Genomic DNA, 26,641 nt, shown 5'->3' with positions numbered 1-26,641 from the left:
TAAGAAAGGGAGCTCATTGCAAAACCGAATTCTTGTAGCAGAAATAATCCTTGGACTAGGCTTGGGGAGTCACAAAACCACCATTCTGATAGGCATTTGTTTAATAACATAAGAAGCATATTAAGTTTCTTTATCTGAAAATGGAGAACCAAGTTGGGTTTCTTTGGGAGACAGAGATAGAAGAGATATGAAGGAGCAAAAGTTAAAAAGGCAGAGCTGGAGATGTAGCTCAGAGGTAAACTGCCTGCCTAGCATGAGTGAGGCCCTGGGTTCAATCACTACTAGTACCACCTGAAATAAAAAATGGAAATAAAAAGACAAAAACAAACATTACTATAGATAATTACAGTAAGAGGTGCTTGTGATAACTTGTATAGCAGATTTCTCAAATTTTTTCAAAGTCATTTTTAAAAATGCCTCATTTCCTAATCCTAAAATGGCTACCAGTAACTTTTGCCACCCCTCTGTAAATCACATATATCATTGTTTTTTAAAGTTATTGTGAGAGTGTGCTGACGATATAGACCATCCCGTAGGGCGCTGGCTTTGCAAGCGGAAAGGCCGGGGTCAAATCCCCAGCACCATGGGATTGGAAAAAAAAAAAAACAAGAGAAAGTTATTGTGAGCGCATCTTTGATGTCCTAATAAGTGAAGTTTATAAATTGTTCAAAATTGCTTCTTTCTAGCACCCCCAAATTCAGAAGGAGTCCCAGTACATCAAGTATCTTTGCTGTGACGACGCGAGAACGCTCAACCAGTGGGTCATGGGAATAAGGATCGCCAAGGTGAGAGCCCCTTCCGGCTTCTCCCTGCTGGGAATTCTTCAGCCAGCCTCCTGGCCTGGGTGCAGCTCCTGTGCTACTGTGAAACAGCTGACCCACTTTTGGAACAGCCTCAGACAGCATCTCATTTATTTGCACACTGCATTTATTAATTAATGAGAGTGCTAGACATATGCACCTCTCTACCGACCTGAGAACCAAAGATTGACTTTCAAATGAAACTTTTCAGATATTCACTCATGGAGAGGATTGCAAGCTCTGGGTGCAATTAAAAAATACAAGATTGGCCTGGGGTTGTGGCTCAGTGGTAGGACACTTGCCTGGCAGGCATGAGACCTTGGGTTTGACCTCCAGCCCTACAAAACGGAAACACAAGATTGAATCTACAGTAGAATTACGTAAACACATGGAATCAGAATTGTTTGGCTACAGCTCTCTTCTAATGTGTAGGTAGAAACATTGTATTAAAAATATAATATTTTTTCAGAAATATTAATCTGAAAAAATATTTGACATGTGAAAAAACAATGAGTGGCTTTTTATTGAAATATATGAAAAGCACCAACTTGGGAAAGGAGTGAAAAGAGCAATCATTGAATATATTTTTTTTTCTCAATGCATATATTGCAATCGAGTGCAGAACTTGAGATTCATGGATTTCCTTCTTTCTTCCTTTGTATTCCTTCCCTAGTATGGAAAGACTCTCTATGATAACTATCAGAGGGCTGTGGCAAGGGCTGGACTTGCCTCTCGGTGGACAAACCTGGGGACCGCCAACGCAGCTCCGCCAGATCAACCTTCTACAGGTACTAAGCAGAGGAGAAATTCCCATGTGCATTCGAAGCTCAGAGCTCATGTTCAAAACTTATCCAACACACTGTAGAAAAACACGCTTTGTAGACACTGCTTGGAATACATTTCTTTTCCCATGGAAAGGTTCAGCCTCACCTCACCCCACCCCAAGCATACATCCAAGTAACTTTAACAAAGTTTTGACTATTTTTTCATGATATGCTTGTAGAGAAGGTAGCAATCACAAGTTCAGGGTGAGCTAGTAGGGAGATGTGTCTCATCAGAGTTCAAATAGTATATTTGTCCAAGGCCCTTTAGCACCCAGCAGACTACTTACACCAAGGATGAGATAATGGCCTGGTGTTTTGCCTGAGTGGCATTGTGACTAGAGTTTCATACTCAATCCTGGACACATTTTAATGACAACATAATGGCAACTTGCTTATGTTTATAAGAAAAAGGGATGGAATGAGTACATGTGCTGCTTTACACATACAACTGTCCCTTCGTCTCCATGGGGATTGGTTCCAGGACCCCATGGACACCAAAATCTGTAGTTGCTCAAGTCTTTTATGTAAAATACTGGAATATTTGCATATGATATATGCATATCCTCCCGCATACTTTAAAACATTTCTGAATTACTTATAATACCCAATACAATGTAAATGCTAAGTAAGTAGTTATTGTATTATATTAGTACAGACACTCTTTTTTTTCAAATATTTTTGATCTATGGTTGATTGAATTCATAGATGTAGGACCCAGGGATACAGAGGGATGATTACATTATTTTGGGTTCTTACAATAACCCTGCAAAATATAGATTATAATCCCCATGCCGCAGCTGAGAAAACTGAAGATGGAAGAAGCTAGTATCCACTATCTTCTACATGACTGAGCTGGATTCAAGGACATTATGTTTATGATAAATAATGACTGAAAAAACTTGACCACCTATAACAGAAGAGTTATGATTATTGTTTTCCAGTAAATGTGCTCTTTGCTACTTTGAAGGGTAAAACCAGCTTGAAAGCGTGCAGGTTACAGTGAGGCAGACTTGACCCAACAATTGAAGGTTGTTGTTTCTTTGGATGTGTCCAATCTGGCTGCTCTGTGAACAGTGTCATCCCTACAAGAGTTCATGCTAGTTTTCTCGAGAGAACTTGTCACAATTTGTGACTATTTTACTTCATTGACTTGTTTCTTGCCTGTGTTCTCCATTCAGTCTAAGTCTCAAAAGAAAAAAAAAAAAAAAAAAGACTATTTCTTCTTGTTCTATATTGTGTCCCCAGAGTTTATAAGCCTGGCATATTTGTTGAGCTCATAAAATGAGGGGCTGCTGAGACTGGTTGGGAGCTGGGTCTCAATGACTCTAGAAGATGTCAAAATTCTATCAGGCCTCCAGTTTGGGAAGGAAATACCACTGAAAGTTCCTGGACTGTCAAGTTTCCCCCACGGAAGATGTGACCACTTGCTGGAATGAGGTCTTCTGACGCCAGCTAGAGTAACTCTCCCAGGGGCATTGGTGTCCTTTCCATTAAAGACCCCTAGGGTCATTCAAGACAGATACTCTAGCTTTAAGTCTCACTCAGGTCTAGAGCAATATGCCCAGTTTCCAAAAATCAGTACCTGCTGAATCTCTTCTAACACTAAGATTTCTAGAAGGAAGTATTAAAGGCAGTTTAAGGCCTCTGTCTTAATCCTTGTTTCCCTTGCTATCACTGAATACCACAGACTGGGTAATTTATGAAGAATAAAGGTTTATTTAGCTCCTGGTTCAGGAAGGTCCCAGTTCAAGGGGCTACATCCGGTGAGAGTCTTCTTGATGGTGGGGATACTGCAGAGTCCTGAGGCAGCCCAGAGCTACCCGTGCAAGAGACAGGGCAGAACTCTTTCAGATGTTCACTCCTCCATGTAGCTAACTCCTACCTATCCTCAGGTCTCAAATTAATTGTGCTTGGTATGTCAGTCAAAATCAATAGTTCATGTAATATTAGTATCTGACCCCCTGCTCTAGACTTCACAGTACATCAGGAGGTCAGGGGCGGGGCTTGTGAATCATGGTCTCCTCAGCACAGAGAGCAGAGGCTGGCTGATCACAGGTGCTCAGGTAGAATTCAAAGATGGTAGGAATAACAAGTGAAAAACAGAGTGGGTCCCCTACAGAGCTCCTCTAAGTCTGGAGTAAAGCAACGTATATGAATACCCTTAATTCTATGTGCTCAATAAATGGTAGTGCCATTCCTTCTAAGTGACTTGCTTGTAACCAGTTTTTGAAGAATATCATTTTTTTAAGCCTGCCATTGCAACCCATGAGATTTTCAGTGATTCAGAGGAGAGATCTTGCACATGATTAAATGTCCCTTAGCAGAAGGAAAGCAAATTAGCCCATGTGGGTGCTGCTGTAGAGTCGTATTAACCAAAAATTCTTCGGTTCTGTCATAGCCGCTGACCCTCCAAAGAACAAATGTGTTGAGATTTTAAAATAAACCCCACTGGTATTACAGGGCTGGGGCCTTTTGGGAAATTGAGACAGCTTGAATACCCTCCTTCAAATCCCAATTCTTACAATCAAGTCAGAAAGATTTCAGAATAATAGGCATGAGTTTATTAAAGGGATAGGAAAAGGAAAAGGGAACACTTTTCCTCTCAGAGGAGAAGGGCAACATGCCCCTTCCGCCCTTCAGTTTTACTGCGAATCCTAGAGAAGTTTCTGGAGAACCCTGCCCAGTTCCACCTCCTGACTTCTAACTGACAGCAGGGTGACATCAGACTGCCATGACAACTCTAGGTCACTCTGGCCCATGCTGACTGGTTCTAATTGGATTCTTAACCATAAATTCTTACAGACTTTACAGTTAGGAGGAATTCTCTTTATCTCCCTGAGTTTTGGGATCTGGTCTATGAAAAGGGTCAAGAGATTCTCCCCCTTCAGGGTAACCTGGGTTCCTCTTATCGACACTATTTCAGGCCTGCATTTCTCCTGCAGATAACAGAAAGTTTGCTGAGGAATGTGACATATCCTGTCCACGTAAGCCAAGCAGGGCTGCAGGCAAATTGCTTGTTGGAGAAGAAAGCATGTGGGGGTCAGCACACTGGGCCCATTTTATAGAATTATTCCCTTAACTTCATGTTCCCATCGTCTACATCTGTCTGTCCCCTATCTCTGGTAGCCATCTTTGCTTATTAATCAAATCTTTCAATGAAGGGAAAATCCTCAATTTAAGCTTTCTTTCCAGGTATGCCTTAGAATTTATTGCCACCATCAACTTCCATGTAGGATTTTTAGTTTTAAAGGGCAATATCAGCGACTAGCTGAGAAAGAACGGAAGATGAGTTTAAAGAAACTCGGGTTTACTTTTCCTAGTAACACCCATTTGTACACACAGAATGATCACACCTGCTTCTTAGCAATAAAGACCAGCTTGAAATTATGCCATCTTTTAAAATTTAGTTCTTGCCAAGTAGTTCTACTGAAGCTTCTCTCTCCACCTGAGCACATCACACAAAATCAGCAGGGCTCTTGGAAAGTGTTTAAGGGACTCGGTGTGTTTTGTGCTGTGCTAACAATATCACAGACTGGGTAATGTATGAACAACAGAAGTTGTTTTGGCTCACAGTTCTAGAGGCTGGGAAGTTCAAGACCTAAGAACTCCATCTGGTGACAGTCTTCTTTTTGTGTTATAACAGAGCAGAAAGCATTTCCTAGAAAGAGCTCACAGGAGAGAGGGGAATGGGGGGTTAAACTCATCTTTTTTTATCAAGAAACTGTGCATGGGCTGGGGTCATGGCTCAGTGATAGAGCACTTGCCTAGCATGTGTGAGGCACTGGGTTCAAAACTCAGCACCACATAAGAAATAAATAAATAAAATAAAGGTATTGTGGCCATCTACAACTTAAAAAAAAAAAAAAAAAAAAAAAAAAGAACCTGCTCATGAGAAGATAACCTAGGGGCCCAGTACAAAACAAAGCATATGTTCCTTCCAGTACCCTCTCCCCCCCCAAAAAAAAAATGTTAAGGGGGACATCAAGAATAGCCTTGAAAGAAATATGTTCCTTAGGATCTATATCAGCCTATTTCATTGTTGTTGTCGCTATGATGAAATACCCAAGGTAGTCTAACTTTATAAAGAAAAGAGGTTTACTCGGCTCACAGTTTTGGATACTGAAAGTCCAAACAGGATGCTGCAGGCTCTGGCCAGGTTCCCATGATAGATAGTGGGAGTGTGTGTGGGAGCAAGAAATCACATTGCAAAATGGAAACCAGAGAGAAATATTCAGGAGTCACTCTCCTGAGAACTTATTCCAGGAGATCGATATTCCCTTTGTAGGGCAGTGACCCTAACGACCTAAGGACCACCCACTGGGCCCCACCTCTTAAAAACTCACAACCTCCCACTGAAACCCTCAGGACCAAGCCTCCAATCCATATGAGCCTCTGGAGGGCACCCAACTTCCAAACCACAGCAGGGCCAGGGAGTACTGGCTGACTACACTCACGGGAACCGTAAGTTCTCTGCAGCCTCGTCAGGGAGCCCCTTCTTCACCACTAACAACTGCTTCCCTGGGTCATTGCCCAGCAGAGCGGACCTTTGGAACTGCACAGGATAGTGCTGAACCAGAACTCAGCTGAGGTATACCATGGGACCCCGACCCCATCCCTGGTCTCTCTCGCCCGTTCTCCATGCTGCCAAATCATTTAGCAGGAGACAGAGGAAATAAACCCCAGCCCAGTCTGCCTATTGTCTCCTCAGTTTTAGTTTGAAATCTTTCTCTGGGAATCTAGCATCCCTTTCTATCTACCATCTCCTCCCTTTTCTCTTCTCCCGTCCTTCCTCCTTGAGACAGTTGAACCCAGAGTCCTAGATAAACATGTGGAGGCCGTGTAAGTCTGGCTGGAGTCAGAAACCACAGGGATTACTGTTTCCGCTAGGATTACCCAAATGGGCGAGGAGGACAGGAGACATTCTATTTCAAAAGTAGTAAACGACAATGATTTATTCCAGATCAACGACAGTTTGCTCTTTGCTATTTAGTACTTTTTTTTTTTCAATAACAATGATTTTTATTTTAATTTAAAGTGTTATAAAAAATGTAAAAATATACCTATTAATGGGGCACTATGTAATGTTTGACACATGTATACATTATGCAATATTCATATCAAGTCAAACATTTATTCCCTCAAACATTCATCATGTCCTTCTGGTAAAAACTTTCAAAATCTTTTCTTCCAGTTTTTTGAAATGGACAGCATATTATTAATAGCAATGATATTTTTCAAATCATGCTAATAGGTTGTCACAAGTACAAAATGTGGATGGGAGCATTATTTTAAATTGCTAAAAACTGAAGACAACATATATATTCATCAACAATAGGAGGTATTAAGAAATACTGGTATAGTTATATGATTTAATTCTACACATTAAAAATCAACAAATCCTTGATACTTAACAATAGTCTAAATCTTATACTTCTCTGTAGCAATGAACACACCATGGGCACGCAATAGTGGTGATATAGCCAGCATGAACTTGTACCAAAATTCAGTTCCATGGACAAATGGTCTTTACAAACCATATGCCCACCTAAGATAAGGTATATATGCCCTATTGGAATTGCAAACAGCCATCTTCCTAGAGTTTTGAGCTAGAAAAAACCAATAGAATCCCATTTGTTTACAATAAAAATAAATTTTAAAAAAAGAAACAAATCCATGGCCATCAAGGGAAAGAATGTTAAATTTCACCAATCAAATTAATTTTTGGTATGTACTTAATTTGTGCATTTTACTGTTACTTTTTTTTTTAATGAAAAGGGCTTTTGTCTCCAAAGTTCTATCGTCTTGAATATTTGTCATAATCTATTAAACTGTACATAATAGTATGTAGTCTGAAATTGCAGTACCCTACTTAAATATTTCTATATTGATTGTTTGGCTTTCAAGATATTTTTTCTTATAGAAAATACAGCAAAACTTGGAGAAAGAAGGAAACAGTAAACACTGACTATATGCCAGCAATCTGCTAGGGAATTTACATTTAACATTTGATGTCTCATAACTCTGAATTAGAAACCATCATGCTGATTTTATGCATTCAGAAAAACTGCTTCCTTAAATTACACATTACTTTTATCCACGTGATATATGTAAAAAGTGATATTTGTGAAAAAAATAGTATTTAAAATGAAATGGGTTAATAAAAAATGGCCTTATACCCTGAAAAAAGAAAGAAAGAAAGAAAGAAAGAAAGAAAGAAAGAAAGAAAGAAAGAAAGAAAGAAAGAAAGAAACAGAAATCACTTAGCCAAAACCCAACCCCAGAAAAATTAAGTAGCTTGTTCAAGGTCAAGGCCATGGAAAGAACCAAGACTAAGACTCCAATCCCTAGGTTTCTCATTTGGGCATTGGGTACTTATAAAAAGACTTTATGCCTATAGCAAGTGCTTTCAGTCAGGACTATTTTAAATTTAGAAATGGACACTAACATCCGTTTTCATTTTATTCTAAGAAAATTTCAAACTTACAGAAGAGTTGTGAGAATAACATAAAGAAGAACTCCCATGCACTTTTTTTTTTTGCGGGGGGGCGTGGCTACTATGGATTGAACTCAGGGGCACTCGATTGAGCCACATCCCCAGCCCTATTTTGTATTTTATTTTGAGACAGTTTTGTATTTTATTTTGAGTTGCTTATGGCCTCACTAAGTTGCTGAGCCTGACTTTGAACTTGTGATCCTCCTGCCTCAGCCTCCTGAGCAGCTGGGATTACAGATGTGCACCACGCACCTGGCTCTCCCATGTACTCTTTACCCAGATGATCAGTATTGAATATTTCACTACGTCTATCCTTCTCTCTCAACTTCCTCTTCTACACGTTATATACACATATTTTTTTCCTGAACCACTTGAGAGTAGATGCCCCTTTGTTCCTTAAATCTTCAATTTGTATTTTCTAGAAACAAATCTGTTTTCTTATTAGCCATAGTTACGAGACTCAAATGCAAGAAGTCTGCTATTTAATATTGATGGAATACTTCCATCTGAACTACAGTCCATATTTCAGTTTTGCCAGTTGCTTCAGTTTTGGCCTATACAGCAATGGATTTTTCCTGGCACAGCTTCAGTCCAGGATTATACATCACATCTGGGCACTGTGTCTGTAAGTCCCCGTTCATTTGGAATAGTGCCTCAGCCTTTCTGTGAATTTCAAAACATTTGCATTTTTTTAAGAAAAGGGGCCTTTTATTTGTAGAATGTCCCTAGGTTTAAATGTGTGTTTCCTCATGATTCATTTCAGGTTATACGCTTTTGGCAAGAACACTGCATGAGTCACGTGGGGTCCTCAGGGTACGAGGATCAGATGCATGTCCTGCCTGTCTGTCCCTGATGGAAGCATTCACTTTGAGCATATGGTTAAGATGTTGTCCAGTTTCTTTTCTGAATGGATTTTTCATTTGGTACCTAATGGTTTGTAGAGAGATACTTTGAGACTATAATTATCTTACTCCTCACCAAACTTTGCCTTTTTCTCCCTGACCTTCTGAAATTCTTAACAGGCTTCTTTGGGTTGTTATGTAGATGAATGGGTTCCTCAAATTGTTGGAAAACCCTTTGAAAAAGTAACTACGTGACAGAATCGCAGGCACTGAGGCTGGCTAAAGCAATCCCCACCTTTACCAGATGAGGAGTAGATCTTATGGCATGGGCTGGGTGGCAGTGCAGGCCCAGGAGAAATGGCCTCAGTGTGTGGAAAACATCTTTTCCAGGATGCTTGTTAAGGAGACAGAATAATCAACACAACATGTACCATCTTCTCTCTGATATTCTTCTAACTATAAAACTCAGGCTGGGGGTGTAGATCAGTTGTAGAGTGTATGTTTAGCATATGCAAAGCCCAGGGCCCCATCCTCGCCATCACCAAAAAATCATAAATCCTCAATAAGCCATCCATTTGTAGCAAATTAAAAGGCAGGGAAATAAAAAGTACATGACAGGACTTTTGAGAGAAAAAGAAAATGCATCTAATTCCAGGATACCTCAGGGTCTACACACTGGTAGACCACTCTGCTCACCCTCATCTATTTCTATGCTTAAAGGACTTTTTGTTGAGGATAATGTTAAAATACTGTTCCTGTTCTCAGCATGATATGAAACTGGATGAATACATTTCAGAAAAACCTTCAACAGAAAAAAAAAAAAAAGTTTTAGTAGATTTATAGCAGGCATGGTGACACACGTCTATAATCCCAGCAATTTGGGAGGCTGAGGCAAGATCGCAAGTTCGAGGCCAGCCTGGGCAACTTAGCAAGACCTTGTCTCAAAATAAAATAAAAGAGGGGTTGAGGATGTAGTTCAGTGCTAAAACGCCCCTGGGTTTAACCCAAAATTTATTTACCAAAAGTAAATAAATAAGTATAGATTTTTCAAGGTTTATTCTCCAATTGCCAAAAAGTTTTTAAAAGCAGAACATACAATTGTCTAGGTTCCCGGTTCATCCGGAATTTTTTCAGTCGGCTTTATTAAGTATGTTCAATTTCCAGAATCGATTGATTGACTGATTGCAGTGGTAAGGATCAAGCACAAGGTCTGTGCATGCTGGGAAAGCACACTACCACAGAGCCACATTCCCACCCCCTGCTGACTCTGCTGAATCTCATGTAAACTTTTGGCACAGAACCTCCAATTTTAAAAAATTAATGTATTTATTTTGTGCTGGAGATGGAACCCAGGCCTCAGGCATACTGAAGTACAGGTTCTACCACTGAGCTACACTCTCAGGCAGAACCTGATTTTTCATAGGGTCACGGGTACCATATCGTACCTATGAATCCTCCTTTTGCTTTAGTGATGTAAACTATGTATTTTCAGATTTACGTTCAAGGATGTTGAAAATATCTTGCCCATTCTTTGCTTTCTTCCCCATCAGGACTTAAAACAGGCCCTGCCCAGCCCAACGGTCAGATACCCCAGACTGCACCTTCCGTCAGGGCTGTTCTTGAAGAGGCCCAGAGACATGTTGAAACAACTAAGGTAAGACCACTGTGGAACCAACACAAATCAAAGTGGAATCTATAAAGCTATCTTCTAAACCAGGCTCAGAGTTCCACTAACTGCTCTTTTTCAAAGAGCAAATATAGCTCCAGTAACTAAGTCACTATACTATAATTTCATTAGGAAATTGCTTTATATTTTGTATCTTAAAGTTACCACGAATCAAAAGTTTAAACCAACTGTTACTGTTTCATGAAAATGTAAGCACTTTTTTTAAATGCTGAAACTATTTAGCTACATTTATTTTAAAAGAAGTGATTTTCTTGGTTTAGTGATTTTAGTATTCTCTGCAAGTAGTATGTATGAGTTTTAAGATCCGGAAATTTTTGCTTATTTTTCCTGAGTAAATTAGGACAACCAACCCTATATGAAGTGTTAAGTGAAACCCCAAACCACATTATAAGACTACTAAAAAGATTACACTACAAAAAGTGCATTTTACATTTTTCCTATTAATGTTCTACATATATCCTCAGCGTAATGGAGAAAAAAAAATACATTCAAAAATAATAGCCAAAATAATAATAATAATAATAATAGCCAAGGTTTGGAGATGTAGCTCAGTGGTACAGGACTTGCCTACCATGTGTGAGACCCTGGGTTCAATCCCCAGCACCACAAAAAACAACAATAATAATAGCCCAATTGGTGAAACATTCTAACTTTTTTTCAACAGGTTAATGAAAGTTCATTTAAATCTATCTAAAAATCATAGCTAGCAACTATAATTTAGTTACTAATCCAGTTCATAACATCTCAAATGACTATAAATTCCATTAAATATTTCCCATGTGTGATTCAAAGCAGCCTTAAATAATAGCATACCACCCAGCTATTATAATCAGTGTGCTTAACTTCAATAGTTTTTCACTTCATTCATTCCTTTATTTTAGTCCATCATCCAGTGGTAGAAACAATTAAATCCTGGGATTTATTGAATGTCTTATTATTTTGAAAATCAATGTAGGCTTTTAAATGCTGTCTTCTCCAATCTGAAAATCTCATCATGCAATGCACTTTCAGCTATTATTATTATTATTTTTTTTTTATTTTTTTATTTTTATTTTTTGCTTTACTGGGGATTGAACTCAGGGCCTTGTGCTTGCAAGGCAAGCACTCTACCAGCTGAGCTATCTTCCCAGCCCTATTTTCATTATTTCTATAATGTCAACTGAAAGAAAGTATTCTAAAAGGACAAGAGAAATAAAAGAACCACAGAACAGAAATCATTTAACTATGTGTGCACAATTCCCAAACTGTCTATTCAGAAATCACACACACACACACACACACACACACAACCAGTTAATTAGCTTATCATGTTAAATAAATAAACTAAATAGCAACCAGTCATGAAGCATTTTGTTAAGGAAAAAACTTGTAAATTCTAAAAACTTTCACAGTGTAAAGAATTTCTTAAGCACAGAAAGAAAGAAAATGGAAACCTGATATGATGTAAACAGGAGTGATAATTATCAGCAAAACAAAGACATTCAATTTGGTTACCTAAATTTCCTGGGGAAATTGCAAGACATAAATATACATCATGATTTTTACCAGTTCCACTGCTGGTAGATGAAGGCAATGTTCCCGTTGGACTTTAGTCAGATTTGGTATTCTGGATTTTATTGTATTTGATATCACCATAACTTGAGACCAATATGACAGGGATATGGCATTTGCTTTATACTTGACTTTCACACTATTAAGGTAACTGACAGTAGACCCGGTATCATGTTTTCTCTCCCCACCAAACACACATTGCCTCCTCTGAAGTTGTTATAGCAGAAGCTCCTTTCTAGAAGTCCACAGTCTGAAAAAGGAATGCTCTAGGAATCTAATGAGAAGAAATAGGGACCCAAGAGCAAGTGGAACCCTTCTCAGCTAAGAGATCCTTTCTGCCTAGATTGCAAGATTATCACCTGTAGCCCAGAGAGAAATATTTACATTCATTTTTTTCCTCTCCCATTTTCTTGGTCCGAATCAAAGTAGGACACCTAAGCCAGGAGATTTTTTTGAAGGTTTGGGGGAGCCTCTTAATCACCTCTGTGCTATCCAGGGGGTGGTTCAGGAACAACATAATTTTATAGATGCCTACACCTGACAGCTGAGCTTCACAACCAGCTCAGCCCAGAGCAAGGGGAAAAAATGTGCCCCTGAATATGCTGAGGACCCTGGTGTCTTGTCTTGGGTACTAAGGAGTGAGCAGGGAGTCCAGGGCGGCTACCTGGTTTCTATTTTGAGTTGCCTCAAGGCTGAGCTGGTAGATAAGACTGAGGCCACCCCATAGGGAGCTAAGATCTATGCCAGGAAAGCCATTTTAGAGTCAAGGGCCAACTCCTGAATAAAGTGAGTCCCAGGGAGACACATACAGGATCTAAATGGAATGAACACCTGGTCGAATACAGCCAAGTCTTCCACGTGGAGAAGACGTGGTGGTTGAGCACCCTGGGTGATGATGTTAAAGGCCATTTGGAGCCATCCCTGAATCCCAGAGCAAAGACGCACTCATGAACATGGGACCGAGGGACTGAGGTCACCGGGGCAGAGACCTCGAATTTCAACATATCAGTGTCATTGTCGTCTTCACCTCCACGGTGGCTGTTTTGTCAAGAATAACGAGTGCCTTTCTCTCTCTTGAAGGATAAGAAGCCAGCCGCGGGTACCCAGGACCCGGGAACGCCCCGGGCGCACCACCTCCCGAAGGCCAGCCTGCCGCCGCCGCCTCCGCTGCGACGGTCCTCGGACATCGGCGGCAGCCCCGCGACGCCGCCCAAGGCCAGGGGCGCGGGCCCCGGCGGCTTCCCGGCCCCGCCCGACGACTGTCTGCCGCCGCCGCCGCCGCCGCCGCCCGAGGACGAGGAGCTCCCGCCGCCGCCGCCCGATTTCAACGACGCGCCCCCGGACTTCGTGCCCCCGCCGCCGCCGCCGTTCGCAGGCGACCCGGGCTCCGCGCTGCCGCCGCCGCCGCCGCCGCCGCCCGGCCTGGCCCCGGAACCCGCCCGGCCGCCCCCGACGGCCGCCAAAAGGCCTCCCGTGCCCCCCAAGAGGCAGGAGAGCCCGGGTCCCCCCGGCGGGGCAGCGGGCGGGGAGCAGGACTTCATGTCGGATCTCATGAAGGCCTTGCAGAAGAAGAGAGGCCACCTGGCCTAGCCGGGGCCGCCGCCCACTGTCCCCCGGACCAGCTGCGGAGCTTGCAGACCCCAAGTGACCCGGGCTGATCCCGCCGCTCCGCCCCCAGGCCCCCCGGCCAGCCTCGACCCCCGACGATGGACGCGCCTCTTCCTCGGAGGAACTCACCTTCCCTTTCAAGTTTACTAAACGATGTTTCGGGTTCGTTTGTTTTATGATGCTCAGAAGCCTCAGATCAATAAAAGTTGGAAGTTTTTGCTGAAGACGGTATTCCTAGAAGTATCGGATAGATTTTAAGCAGTATCAACACTACTTTATGTTTGACCTTCCAAAAGCTTTCCGAATCCTGTGCCTTTTTAAGTCTTATTGATTTGAAACATATTTTCTATCTCTATGTCTGTGACCTTCAGAATTTTCAAAAAAAAAAAAAAAAAAAAAATCAAGAGGAAAAAGATAAACATGACAGGCAGCAGGCAGAATATATTCAGTTTCTGTGAAACCCTTGGCTTGATTAATCAGGGTCCTAGACACATACAGTTTGGGTTTTGCTTTTTTAATATGTGATGATACAGTACATAATTGAAAAAAATGGTTTTTGGATTCTCTAATATTACAATGCTATAAATATCCTATAAAATGTAGACAAAGAAATATAGGAAAAGGCAATTTCATACATGGTCATCAACCTAGAATGTTTTTCCTCAGAGATTTCTTTTGATTCCCCGCCCCCAGGGGTACTCTACCACTGAGCTACATCCCCAGCCCTTTCTGTTTTTGAGTCGGGGGTCTTCAAGCTTCTAGGAACTTGCAATCCTCCAATGTCAGCTTCAGGAGTAGCTGGAATTATAGGCATGGACCACCATGTCCTGTTCAGAGATGAATTTAATGCCCAACTTCAATTTATCCTGGATTCCTTTTACTTCAAACCTCTAATTAGGTTCTGATAAGCCTTTTACAATTTTTTTTTTCATTTTCATGACTCTGGTTTTTTAAATTTTATTTTAAAACTCCTCAAAATCATCTTAGAGTGGGGAGAAAATTAACAAATCATTTTTTTTTAATTAAGGAGGATAATTAATCTTGTGTTTCAGTATTTTGGGGAAAGTGAACTCTAAATCAAAACTTAAATTTGGTTTTAAAAACCAAAATATTTAGTAATTAAAGTGGTAAGGTAGGCCTATAGAGGGAGAAGGGAACATCTGGATAAGGTGCTCTTAAATTTTTCTCAAGCAAGCACTTGATAACAGATAAATCATTATCTTGCAATACATTTCTTCCCGTTCTCTTACCGGTTTGTTTTAGTTTGTGATTTTTATAATGTCAGTGCACTGAAAAAACAGCTTTTCTGAAACCCGACCAAAGCCCGGCCATTCTACAGATCTCTGGGACAATACAGGAAAGGTATTAATAGCAAGATTTGGTGACAGACTGATTTGGAGATTTAAGTTCCAACAAGGAGAGATAAATATCTATTGCCACACACAGTTGTTCAGTTCAGTCACTGGTGGCTCAGGACAAAAGATCCTTCAAAAGGATTATAATCTGGATTTACTTATCTGAGTCAAAATTACCAACTGGTTTGCAGATCAGAAAATGCATTCATCTTCAAGAATAATTTAGAATTTAGGGCCACTGTAACCAAAAGAGTAGTACTTGGCTGAGCTTATTTCAGTCTAAAAACCTCAAAGGTAGTTCGTGATCACAGCTGCAGAAGGAGGGATAAGTGTTCTTTCCATCTGACAGCCACAGAATCTTAAGGATGGAGGCACCCGGAAAATAATCAAACCCATTCTATCAATTACGACTCTGGACAAGCTCAAGCAAAAGTGGCATTTTTTCCATGGATCAGAGGCACAGTTCCAGTAACAGCATGTGCCTAGAATCTCAGGCAGGGCCTAGGAGGGTTCTTGGAAATGCAGTTCATTTCTCACTTCTCTGTACTTTCACCTTATTGTTACTTTGCAAACATTGTTACTCTCTGCATTGTCCCTGTACTTTTCAGTTCCTATGATACAGGAAAGTCACTTTGCAATTCCCAAATTTCTATCAACTCTGTCTAAGGAGGCTGGGACAACCTGGCTATCTTTCATCCTAACTGGGAAAATTCTCTGAAAAAGTACATCATCAGTCAAGGTAAATAAAGACAATTTCCTTGTCACACCATCTTTAGTCAAACATGATTAAAGAGGTCATAGGAACCCATTGCTGTGGATCAGGAGGGGTCCAGAGAGTAGGAAGTGGGGACTTTGGAGAGTAGAAGAAAGGTATGTGGTTGTAATGGGATTCAGAGAAAACCCCAAAAGTGTCACTTCAACATTTTCTTATCTTTACAAGGAAGAAATCAGGCCACAGAGATGGATCACATCCCAGGTCTCCTAACTTTCATCTATACCATACACTTTTATAGGGGAAAAAACTAAAAATTAAAACTGATTACACTCTTCATGAATTTTAACATTTGATGATGTGTATTTTAGGCAAGATACTGAAGAGAATTACTTTTGTAATCAAAATTTTGACACAATTATAGTTGACCAAAGGGTTAATATGCTGCGTCTCAGGATGACCCACATGGTAGGTCCATTTTGATCTCTCTTATGTGAGTACAAATCCACTATTAATGTATTTATTGTCAGAAGTCTTAGAAATCTGGGCTGCTTTTAGTTAGTCCTGGGCAGAAGTTTGCTTTTGATGGACCCAAGCACCAGCATCCAAACTGCATGAACTCTGCAGTTTTCACTCAGTGGAACAGAGTCTTTGGTATCTGACCGGAAGGCCTTCACAGACAGCTCCTTTACTTGAATGGGATTATTTAGGTTAGCCCTGGAAGCAAAGCAAAATCATTCTGTTTCCATGAAGCCAAGAGGTGTCTGGATGTGGGTAAATGCAAAAGCCAGGGTAGAGCTGGGGATGAGGGAAAGAGTGCAAGGATTAAGACAGTAATCCTATATCTTGATTCATAAAAACTATAAAATTTCTTACATAACGTCATCAGGACAAAGACTCATGTAATAGATCAACTGCAACCAACACCACAGCATTTGACAGTTTATGGGAGACATTTAACCTGCCATATGATAGGATCTGAAGGAAGATTTTACCCTAAGTCTTCAAAGGGAGAACATTGAAACCTTTATTATGTGATTCACATATTTGATTCGTTCATAGAAACATTGGCAGTATGGTATTAAGATTATCCAACTTAATAATTGAGTCTTGGAAGCTTTTTTATTTTTCTTCATTTTTGTATTGATTCATATCAGTTATATATAACATTAGGGTTCATTTTGATATAATTATAAATGCATGGAATATAATTTACTCTAATTCAGTCCCCAATATTTATCCTTACCCTTACCTTCCCTCTCCTCCCTCTCCCTACTCCCTTTCCTCTAATCTACTGATCTATTTGCTTATATTTGTTTTTTTTAATTAGTGTCTTATAGATATACATAATGGTGAGATTCACCGTAGTCTACTCATATATGTACATCAGAATTATTCCACTGTTTTTGCCTTATCCTGCCCTTCCTCCCTTCCCCTCAATTCCTTCTTATATTCCCCTGATCTTCCTTCTTTTTTTTTTTTTGATGGAATTCCTTCCCCGCCCCCACCCCTCCACCCCTGTATTTCTTCTCTCTCTCTCTCTCTCTCTCTCTCTCTCTCTCTTCCTTATTTTATACTAGCTTGGGGTTTTGAAATTTATTTAGACTTTTTTTATGACTTGCGGTGTTGTCAGTTCTTATAGATGGTACAGGTATTTTTGTGTAGAATGTACCATATTCGTTCTTTAGAACAAGATTATGTTGTTCAATCTTCCAACATCTAATACCTGATGTGCTTAGCCATCAATTGCTAAAAAAGATGTAAGATTTCCTTCTATGAGGGTAGATTTGTTAATATCTTTTCACTGTTCTGAAAACCTACACCTTGTATATTCTGACACAGTTTAGTAAATATAATCAAAATTTAGTTATAGGTCTTCCTGGTGAATTGAATAATATATCTATGTAATATGCTTACTTGGTTGTATATTCATACAACTACATCCTTTTTTCAGTTGTTCACCTGACAAATCTTCCCATTCATTCACTTTCAAATTTTCTGCCATTATGTTCTAGGGTTGCCAGTTACAAATAGCATATAAGCAGAATTTGTTGTGTTTATATTCTAATTCAGCAGTTACTATCTTTGAACTGGCAAATGTATTCTTTTTGCTCTTACTGCAGTTATATATCTGTTTTTAGCATCTCATTTTGTATTCTCTGTCTGGATTTTTCTAGTTTTTTTTTTCTTCATAGAGGGATACCAGTTAATAAATAATATGATTATATTAGCATAATTTTGTAACCCTTATTACATCAGTGGGTCAAGGCAATGATATAACAGCTGTATCACAACAAGAGACAGATATTATGTAGCTCCTGATGGAAGTGCACATTTGCCTTCTGATGGTATTTCTGCAAACTGTAACAATTCTGAATGTTTAAATCTCTATAGAAATACAGGGGATGTAAAAATATACTAAATTCCACAGGAGGCAAGCAGCAAAATGCAGACTGTGGGAAACAGTATGGAATAAACAAATTGGGTTCTTCAATCTAAAACAAACAAACTGGTCCAGAGGTGTGGCTCAGTAGTACAGCACTTGCCTACCATGTGCAAGGTCCTAGATGAGATCTCAAGGACCACAAAAAGAAAAGGAAAAAATAGAAAAGAAAAGAAAAACCAAGGGAAAAAATGATGTATGTATATAGGTAATATACCCAAAGATACCAAAAGATATCAAAGATATATTATCACTTAATTTTAATGTGCAGTCCTTATTTGGATCCCAGTTAACATAAGTAACTACAAAATAACAATGATGGGCTGGGGTGCAGCTCAGAGTGCTTGCGTGCATGTGCAAGGCCCTGGATTCAATCCCATGTACCACAAATAAATAAAATAAGAATGATGATGTTAGTAACTTGTAATTGGAACAATGTAAAAACATTTGAAAATTCACTTGATGCATTAGGGACTAATTGCTAATTTGTCTTAAAGTGATAAAGATAGGTATCAGAGGTCTGAATGAGTTTTCTCCCTCCCCACCCCAACCCCCGCTGATGAGATGGGGTTTGACTATGTTGCCCAGGCTGGCCACAAACTCCTGGTCTCAAACAATCCTCCCACCTCAGCCTTGAGTAGCCAGAACTTAGGCATGCTCCTCCACACCTGGTCTGTATGAGTTGTTTTTTTTTTTTTAATTAAAATATTTTTTTATTTTTACAGACACATTTTGATTCATTGTACACAAATGGGGTACAACTTTTCATTTCTATGGTTGTGCACGATGTAGATTCACACCATTCGTGTAATCATACATATACATGGGGTAATACTGTTTCATTCTACTCTGTTTCCACCCCCACCCCCTCCCACCCCCTCCCACCCCATTTTCCTCTGCACCATCCAAAATTCCTTCATTCTTCTCTTCCCCCTGCCACCAACCCCCTTGTTACAAATTGTCATGCACTTATCAGAGAAAACATTCGGCCTTTGGTTTTTTGGGCTTGGCCTATTTCACTTAGGATGATATTTTCCAACTTCATTCATTTTACCAGCAAATGCCATAATTTTATTCTTCTTTATAGCTGAGTAATATTCCATTGTGTATATATATCACAGTTTCTTTATTCATTCATCAGTTGAAGGGCATCTAGGTTGGTTCCACAATCTAGCTATTGTAAATTGAGCTGCTATAAACACTGCAGTATGCTGATTTTAAGTCCTTTGGGTGTATGAGTTTTAAGATATTAACGTTTGGAGATGCATACAGAAATATTTGTAGAGGAAATAAAACAATGTCTAGATTTTCCTAAAAACAAGTGTGGATATAAAAATTATACTTTAGGGGCTGGGGAGATAGTCAGTAGAGTACTTGCCTTGCAAGCACAAGGCCCCGGGTTCGATCCCCAGCACCAAAAAAAAAAAAAAAAAAAATATATATATATATATATATATATATATACACACACACACACACACACACACACATACATATATATACTTTACTTAAAACAGTAAGTAGGAATACAGAGGAAGAGTGTCACTATATAGATGAGGAAAGATTGGCTATGCACTTATGCCTAGTATGATGGTAAATGTCAATTGGGTTCATAAAACTATTTTCTGTACTTCAGTAAATGTTTCAAAATTCAATAACAGAAAAAAATCTTCTAAGAGTACAATTAAACTACATACTTATCAATGTACCCCCAATGCATAATATTTAGTAAGTACTAGATGAATACTTACAAACCATTTTGATTAAAAAACCATCATAAGATTTCTTAGTCATTCAAATTAACTCACATGGTTTGCTAAAAACATTTTCCTTTTCCATTAAGTTATTGATTAGAACAAAAACGGTCATGGAGATGTTTCAAATAAGAAGGTCCAATTAATTTGGCTAAAAATACTTTTGTATGTAATCATTATTATTAAATGTGAGATTGTCATCAAAATGTAAATGGTCATTAAGAATTTATTAAATAGATTATTCTATGTTAAGTTAAATAATAGGGGTATTTCTGAATTGGTTGTTCCCAAATTAAGATGAGCAACTAACTCTGAGATCTTTGGCCCAAGAAGGAGTAGGTGAGGCGTAGCCTGCTCTCTCAGCGGCAGGGATGCTTCTGGAAAGGACGCCGAAGTACTTGCTGGAGAAGACGAACCTAGTTAAACAATTCAAGTAGGTAAAACAGAGTTTCTTACTCAGGACACTTCTAATTTTCTAAATTTCTAAAGTGGCAAGGAACATTTTTAATCTGATACATTTTATCTTGTATCCAAACCTCAACTATAATTGTTACTTAGAATTTGTTCTATTCAATCAAACAACATTGCTCTATGTAAATTTATGATTACACAAATGGTATGCCTTTACGCCATGTACAAACAGAGAAACAACATGTATCCCATTTGTTTACAATAAAAAAAAAAAAAAAAAAGAATTTGTTCTATTCCACAGAAAGTTCTTTAAGTACTACTTTGGACCAAAATGAGAGAGCAAACAAATATACATAGTGCCACAAAGACTACAAATATATCCCAGTAATTTCAAGATTCCTTCAAAGCATTAAGAAGATCATAGCTTTCTAAAATATTTTGAAAAATAAAAGGTTGTTAATGATTTGCAAACTTTCCAAATCAAGGGCATGGATTCCAGCTCACGTTGCTTCCTCCTGGAATTCTGCCCCGTGAAAATAAACAGAGGCATCTAAGTCACATGTCTTTCAACAGTAAGTCCAAAACCAAAATGTGTGTTTTAAGTGATTTTGTGACTTCCTCAGGTATTGTACAGTAAATGCTTCATCATGAGAGACAAAGGTGGTTGAAGCTGGATGTGGTGGTGTGCGGCTACAGTCCCAACTATTAAGGAGGCGGAGGCAGGAGGGTCTCTTGAGCCCTGGCCTGGGCAACAGAGCAGACTTGTCTCAAACGAAACAAATACAAATGAACTAACTAAAAAGGTGGATGATTAGCTACACTAAGGAAATAAAGCCAAAAGACCATATTATTATATCACTATTTTTTTTTTGAGACAGGGTCTTACCCAGTCTGGCCTCAAACCCAAGGCTCAAGCAACCACCTCCTCAGCTGATGAGCACCGGGACTGCAGGCATGTGCTGCACGTCCAGCAGGATCACCGACTTTTATCTTTTAATTAATGTTATTGTGCATTATGGTCACACATAATGGTGGGATTCACTCTGACATGTTACTACATGTATCTAGTGTAATTTGGTCAGTTCCGTTTCCCAGTAGCTCCCCTTTCCCTTTTCTCCTCTCTCCCCGTGATTTCCTTCTACTCTTCGTTCTCCCTTCTAAATTCATGAGTTCCTCCAACTTTTTTTCCCTTTTTCTCTGTAGCCTCCACATGAGAGAAATATGCAACCCTTGACGTGATGAGTCTTGAATTATTTCGCTTAACAACACTCTCCAGTTCCAACAACTTTCCTGCAGATGACATAATTTCCTTCTTTATGACTGAGAGGAGTAAAACTCCATTATACAGATAGTCATATTTTCATTATCCATTCATCTGCTGACAGGCTCTATAATCTGGCTATTGTGAACTGTGCTTCTGTAAACAGTCATGTTGTGTGTGCTGTACTCTGCTGACTTCAATTCTTTGGGATAAACACTGAGGAGTGGTAATAGTTGGGTCACGTGGTGGTTCCATTCCTAATCTTTTGAGGAACCCCCATACTGATTTCCACAGTGGTTGTACCAATTTACAATTCCACAACAATGTATCAATGTTCCTTTTCCCTCACATCCTCACCAGCATTTATTACTGTGTGTATTCTTGACGATTTCTATTTTCACTGGAGTGAGATGAATGCACTGGAGTGCATTTCCCTGATTCCTAAGAATGCTGAACATTGTTTTTTCACTTATTTCTTGGCCATGTGCATCATTAATGTTCAAATAGGAAGACTGCATCTGATAAACAGAACCCCTCTTGGAACTTTTCCCCGGGTATTTTCTAGCCAGGCCCTTTTACTGAAGTTAGCCACATGACTATCAATCTCACCTACTAGTTTAAAAGTGACTCAAGTAGATTTTTATACTTTTCCCCAGTGGCTTGCATTGAGTGGATTCTCAAGAAATATTTGATGAAAGAAAAAGAAAACCAATTACAGATATAAAGGGCTACATGTACAAAGGTTTAACATATTCTTTTCCCTCTCCTGCATGAGAATTTGATCGTTAGTTTCTAGGTCTGTTCCCCTGATAACCTGATAGGTGGTGTGTGAACAGTATCACCATACAATATTTACTATGACTGATAATTGCTTAAGGACTGGTAGAACTGGAAATACCTGATATAATGCTTTGGGCTTTCCTAAGTGTGGTGCCTGTAGGTACTGTCTGTTGTGGGGACTTCGGAAACTCTGCCTATCATGTTGTGATGAAAGACTGGTTTCTGGGTAGCATCTTTAGGCCAAGGAGACCCCTGAATCTTCCCACTGTGGCTCTCATCTCCTGCACTCCAGCTGACTTACTGCTGGTGTGTACTGTTGCAAAAACTCCTGAACACGAGGAACCTGATGCTGCCCTCTTGAAAGCTATGTACCTGTCCTCTAACATTCTGTGCTGATGGGGGCCACGTGTGGTCTAAAATAGTCAAATCAATCTGGGGATACAGCTCAGTAGTAGTGAGCTTGCCTAGCATGCACAAGGTCCTGAGTTCAATCCCCTACACCAGGAAAATAAACAAAAGTCATATCAATCTGAATGTTTGCCTGAACCTAAGAAATCCTATTCTCCCACTCCATCCAGTAGGCAATAAATTATTAATCAAACATAATTTGGAGAAAGAGAAAGAATATAAGCTAGGAAGGCAGGAGAAACAGACCAACAAAACAACCTTAGATTTCCCAGCTCAGATAAATTTATCTAGTGATAAGTGCTGAGTTATTTCCTTCTCTGTTTTCCTTAATGCCACAAAAAGATTACATTTAAAAATATTCCATTTTCTGAAGTGAAAACCTAAAATTGTCAAGCTAGTTAGACTACTGAAATAAAAAGTGAACGCAAGTTCTGAATTAGAAATAGCAAAAACAGTTTCCCTCACATGCCATCTCTGATAGTCGACAGTGACGACACAGCATGTTGTGAGCACGTTGGAGGCTGTGATAAGTTTTAGAGAGAAAGGGCCAGCTCATCAATAATACCTGCGCCAGGTGTAGGACTGGTCATTGACATCGTGAGCGCCAGGGCCATTTTTGGCCTAAAGGAATACATTACATGTAATGTATCTTTAAATGATTAATTATGAAAGATTTGAAATCAAATACTTCCAATATGGCTGAAGCCACAGTGCATGGTCCTGGTGTGTTTTTGCATGTTTTTCTACTATATTTAAATGGTAACACAATGTATAAATTTTTCTGTTTCCTGCTTGTTTTGTTTCATATTATATGTGAGATTCATTCATGCTGATGTGTGTAGCTCTAGTTGATTTATCTTCATTGCTGCTAAGATTAATTTAAAATGAACCTAGGTTGGTAGTGCTCTGGTAAAGCACATGATAATTCTAACCTGATAGGAGCAAATGCTAACTATTCCCTCTGGAAAAACACGCCCTCAACTCAAAATGCCCAAACACAAACAATAAACAGCAGAATCAGACCCTCAGATGTTCGAATAATGTACATATGTATATTTAAAATGAAAATGAATAATTAAAAATGTGAACACATTAAAGTAGAAAATAAGAGAAAATGAATCTCTGGTAAACAAGAAAATACAGGCAGACTGAATGTGGGAAGCTGGTGTTGGCGATGGTATGGTTGAGAATGTTTATAAACAAAATAAGTGCATTTAAGATATGTCACATGTAAAATTAATAAAAATAAACCAGAGAAGTCAACCATCTTACCTCTGAAAAATCATTTCTTTCTGCTTTCTGAACTGCAGATTCAGCCATCCAGTTCTTGAGTACATACCTAGGGTTAATAGCTTAACCCAGAGGAGAAAAGAAACTTAGAACAATAAATTACTGAGAGAACAAAGGCCATGTTAAGTCACCAGTGAAATTTGTTAATCTTTAAAAACTTTGCTGGCTCAAAAGAGAAGTGTCAGTATCAGACAATTTTGAGTGTTTATTTAAATAATGTTGAGTATTTTTATGATTCATAAAAACATTTTAGCATTATGATTTACCTGTTTTATTCAGTTTCATCATTAATTTGTTTTTTTCATCATTGTAGGCTTATTAAGCATTTCATAAAGTTCAGAGAAATAGATACTTCATTTGCATTAGGCCTAGCAGCCCACATGGAGGGTGGAGGAATAAAAAGAGTTTCTGCCTTTAGCATCTGCAAGCAACAGAATTTCGGTCTGACCCAGCAGCGAACAGGAAAGGTCACATGATAAAACCTTTTGTATATCTGTACTTTTGACAATAACACACTTTTTTATATTAAAAAAAGTACTTCAATAATTGTACACTTTGAAAACTCTGGGAACCATGTGTTTATTTGAGATGAGCCTTTTCTAAAATGATTTATCAACTGGGTGGGGAGGAGGCATGCTTTCCCCATTGGCCCAACAGAAATTCTGAGAATTCTAAAGAAATCAGTTACATGATTCCCAGCATCAGTTTCCAAACAACTAAAATGAAGAGAACATATCTATTCCATTTCAACTTAGTTTTAAAGATCTGCCAGTATAATAGATAATCTAAAAATTAAGGATCCTATGGTCCAGTAATTCTACTTCTGTAGGAATATAGTAATAAGGAAATACATTTAAACATAAAAAAGCATTATTTATATTAAAGGAAAACTAAAAAATATTTAACAATAAGGGAATGGTTAAGTAAACATTACATGTATTTTCAAAGAAATATTATGCAGCCATAAAAATATATAGTATAGGGCTGGGAGCGTAACTCAGTGATAGAGTGAATGCTCAGCATTCAAAAGGCCTTGGATTCAATCCTGAGCACTGCAAAAATACAAAAAGCCAAAGGCTGAATGTTCTTTCTGATAATTCACAATAAGCAGGTGGGGGGCAGCGGGAGGGGGAATGGGAATAGGGAAGATAGTAGGATGAATCCAACATGACTTTCCTATGTGGATATATGAATACATAACCAATGTAAATCCACATCACGTACAATCAGAAGAATGGGAAGTCATACTCCCTATAAATATAACATGTCATATACATTCCACTGTCACATATAACTTACAAGAACAAATTTTAAAATATTTAACCTTTGTGTGATGGTGCATGCCTGTAATCCCAGTGGCTTGGGAGGCTGAAGCAAGAGGATGGAGAGTTCAAAACCAGCCTCAGCAACTTAGCGAGGCCCTAAGCAATTCAATGAGACCTTGTCTCTCTAAATAAAAAACAAAAAGGGCTGGGGACATGGCTCAGTGGTTAAGCACCCCTGGTTCAATTCCCAATACCAAAAAAAAAAAAAAAAAAAAAGAAATAGCAAGAAAATATGCTTAATTTATTTTTAGTGGAATAAAATATCTGAAATCATACCATAGGGAATAGGGTATAGTTTAGTGGGAAAGCATATGCTTGGAATATGTAAGGCCCTGGGTTTGACAGGAAGAAGGAAGAAAGGGAAGGAGAGCAGGGAGAGACAAACAAAGAATATTATACCATGCTATGACCCTACTCTGTTTTCTCCTAATCAAAACACATAGAAAGGTGGACAGGGTAGTGTACACCTGCAATCCCAGTGGCTCAGGAGGCTGAGGCAAGAGGATCACAAGTCAAAGGCAGCCTCAGCTGTTTAGGGAGGCCCTAAGCAACGTTAGTAAGACCCTGTCTCAAAATAAAAAATTTAATAAAGGGCTGAGGATGGACTCAGGGTTAAGTGCCCCTGGGTTCAATTCCCAGTACCAAAAAAGAAGAAAAAAAAACATAGAAAAAGAGAAATTAGAGGTAAATGCATGAAAATGTAAATAGTAATTGTATTTGGATGAAGGGAATAAAGGATTCTTTTAAAATTCTTTCTGTGAGATTTCATTTTCATATAGAATTCCTTTATAATAAAAACACATATATACAAAAATAATATTTGTGGTCTTTACATAAAAAGGAATTGTGGACACACTCAGCCATCTAGTTAAGAGTCACAAATTTGACGAATGCTTCATAGGAACCTGGCAAGGAAGTACTATTAAAACACGCTAGGAATTGCAGCTGCAGGCAGAAATATTTGGGATCAAATTTAAGATTTCAGGTTTTTGACAGGGAGTCTCACCCACTAAAGTCTATACAAACATTTCAAAATGTAAAAAATCTGAAATCGGAAATGAACATTGAATAAGGGATGTTCCACTTGTACAAGATTT

General features: G+C 39.0%; 2 protein-coding genes across 2 annotated transcripts in view; one reads left to right on the top strand and one right to left on the bottom strand.

The window, feature by feature from the left end:
* The window catches only part of APBB1IP (amyloid beta precursor protein binding family B member 1 interacting protein), a 109,226-nt gene extending 95,046 nt beyond the window's left edge, over nt 1-14,180 (top strand). The window contains exons 11-14 of the mRNA XM_079106500.1: nt 687-785; nt 1,474-1,588; nt 10,510-10,613; nt 13,278-14,180. Coding sequence (XP_078962626.1) covers nt 687-785; nt 1,474-1,588; nt 10,510-10,613; nt 13,278-13,787 — 828 coding nt within the window. The 3' untranslated portion in view covers nt 13,788-14,180. The remainder of the gene's footprint in view (nt 1-686; nt 786-1,473; nt 1,589-10,509; nt 10,614-13,277) is intronic.
* A 5,639-nt stretch (nt 14,181-19,819) lies between these two features.
* LOC306641450 (protein adenylyltransferase SelO-like) overlaps nt 19,820-26,641 on the bottom strand; it is a 63,830-nt gene continuing 57,008 nt past the window's right edge. Inside the window, 3 exon segments of the mRNA XM_079106499.1 lie at nt 19,820-20,439; nt 20,441-20,485; nt 24,202-24,281. Of these exon segments, the coding sequence (XP_078962625.1) occupies nt 20,362-20,439; nt 20,441-20,485; nt 24,202-24,281 (203 nt within the window). The 3' untranslated portion in view covers nt 19,820-20,361.

Source organism: Sciurus vulgaris (assembly GCF_902686455.1).
Source record: "Sciurus vulgaris genome assembly, chromosome: 12".
NCBI lineage: Eukaryota > Metazoa > Chordata > Mammalia > Rodentia > Sciuridae > Sciurus > Sciurus vulgaris.
The sequence above is the reverse complement of the archived record's forward strand: the minus strand, read 5'-3'. Positions and strand labels throughout refer to the sequence as shown.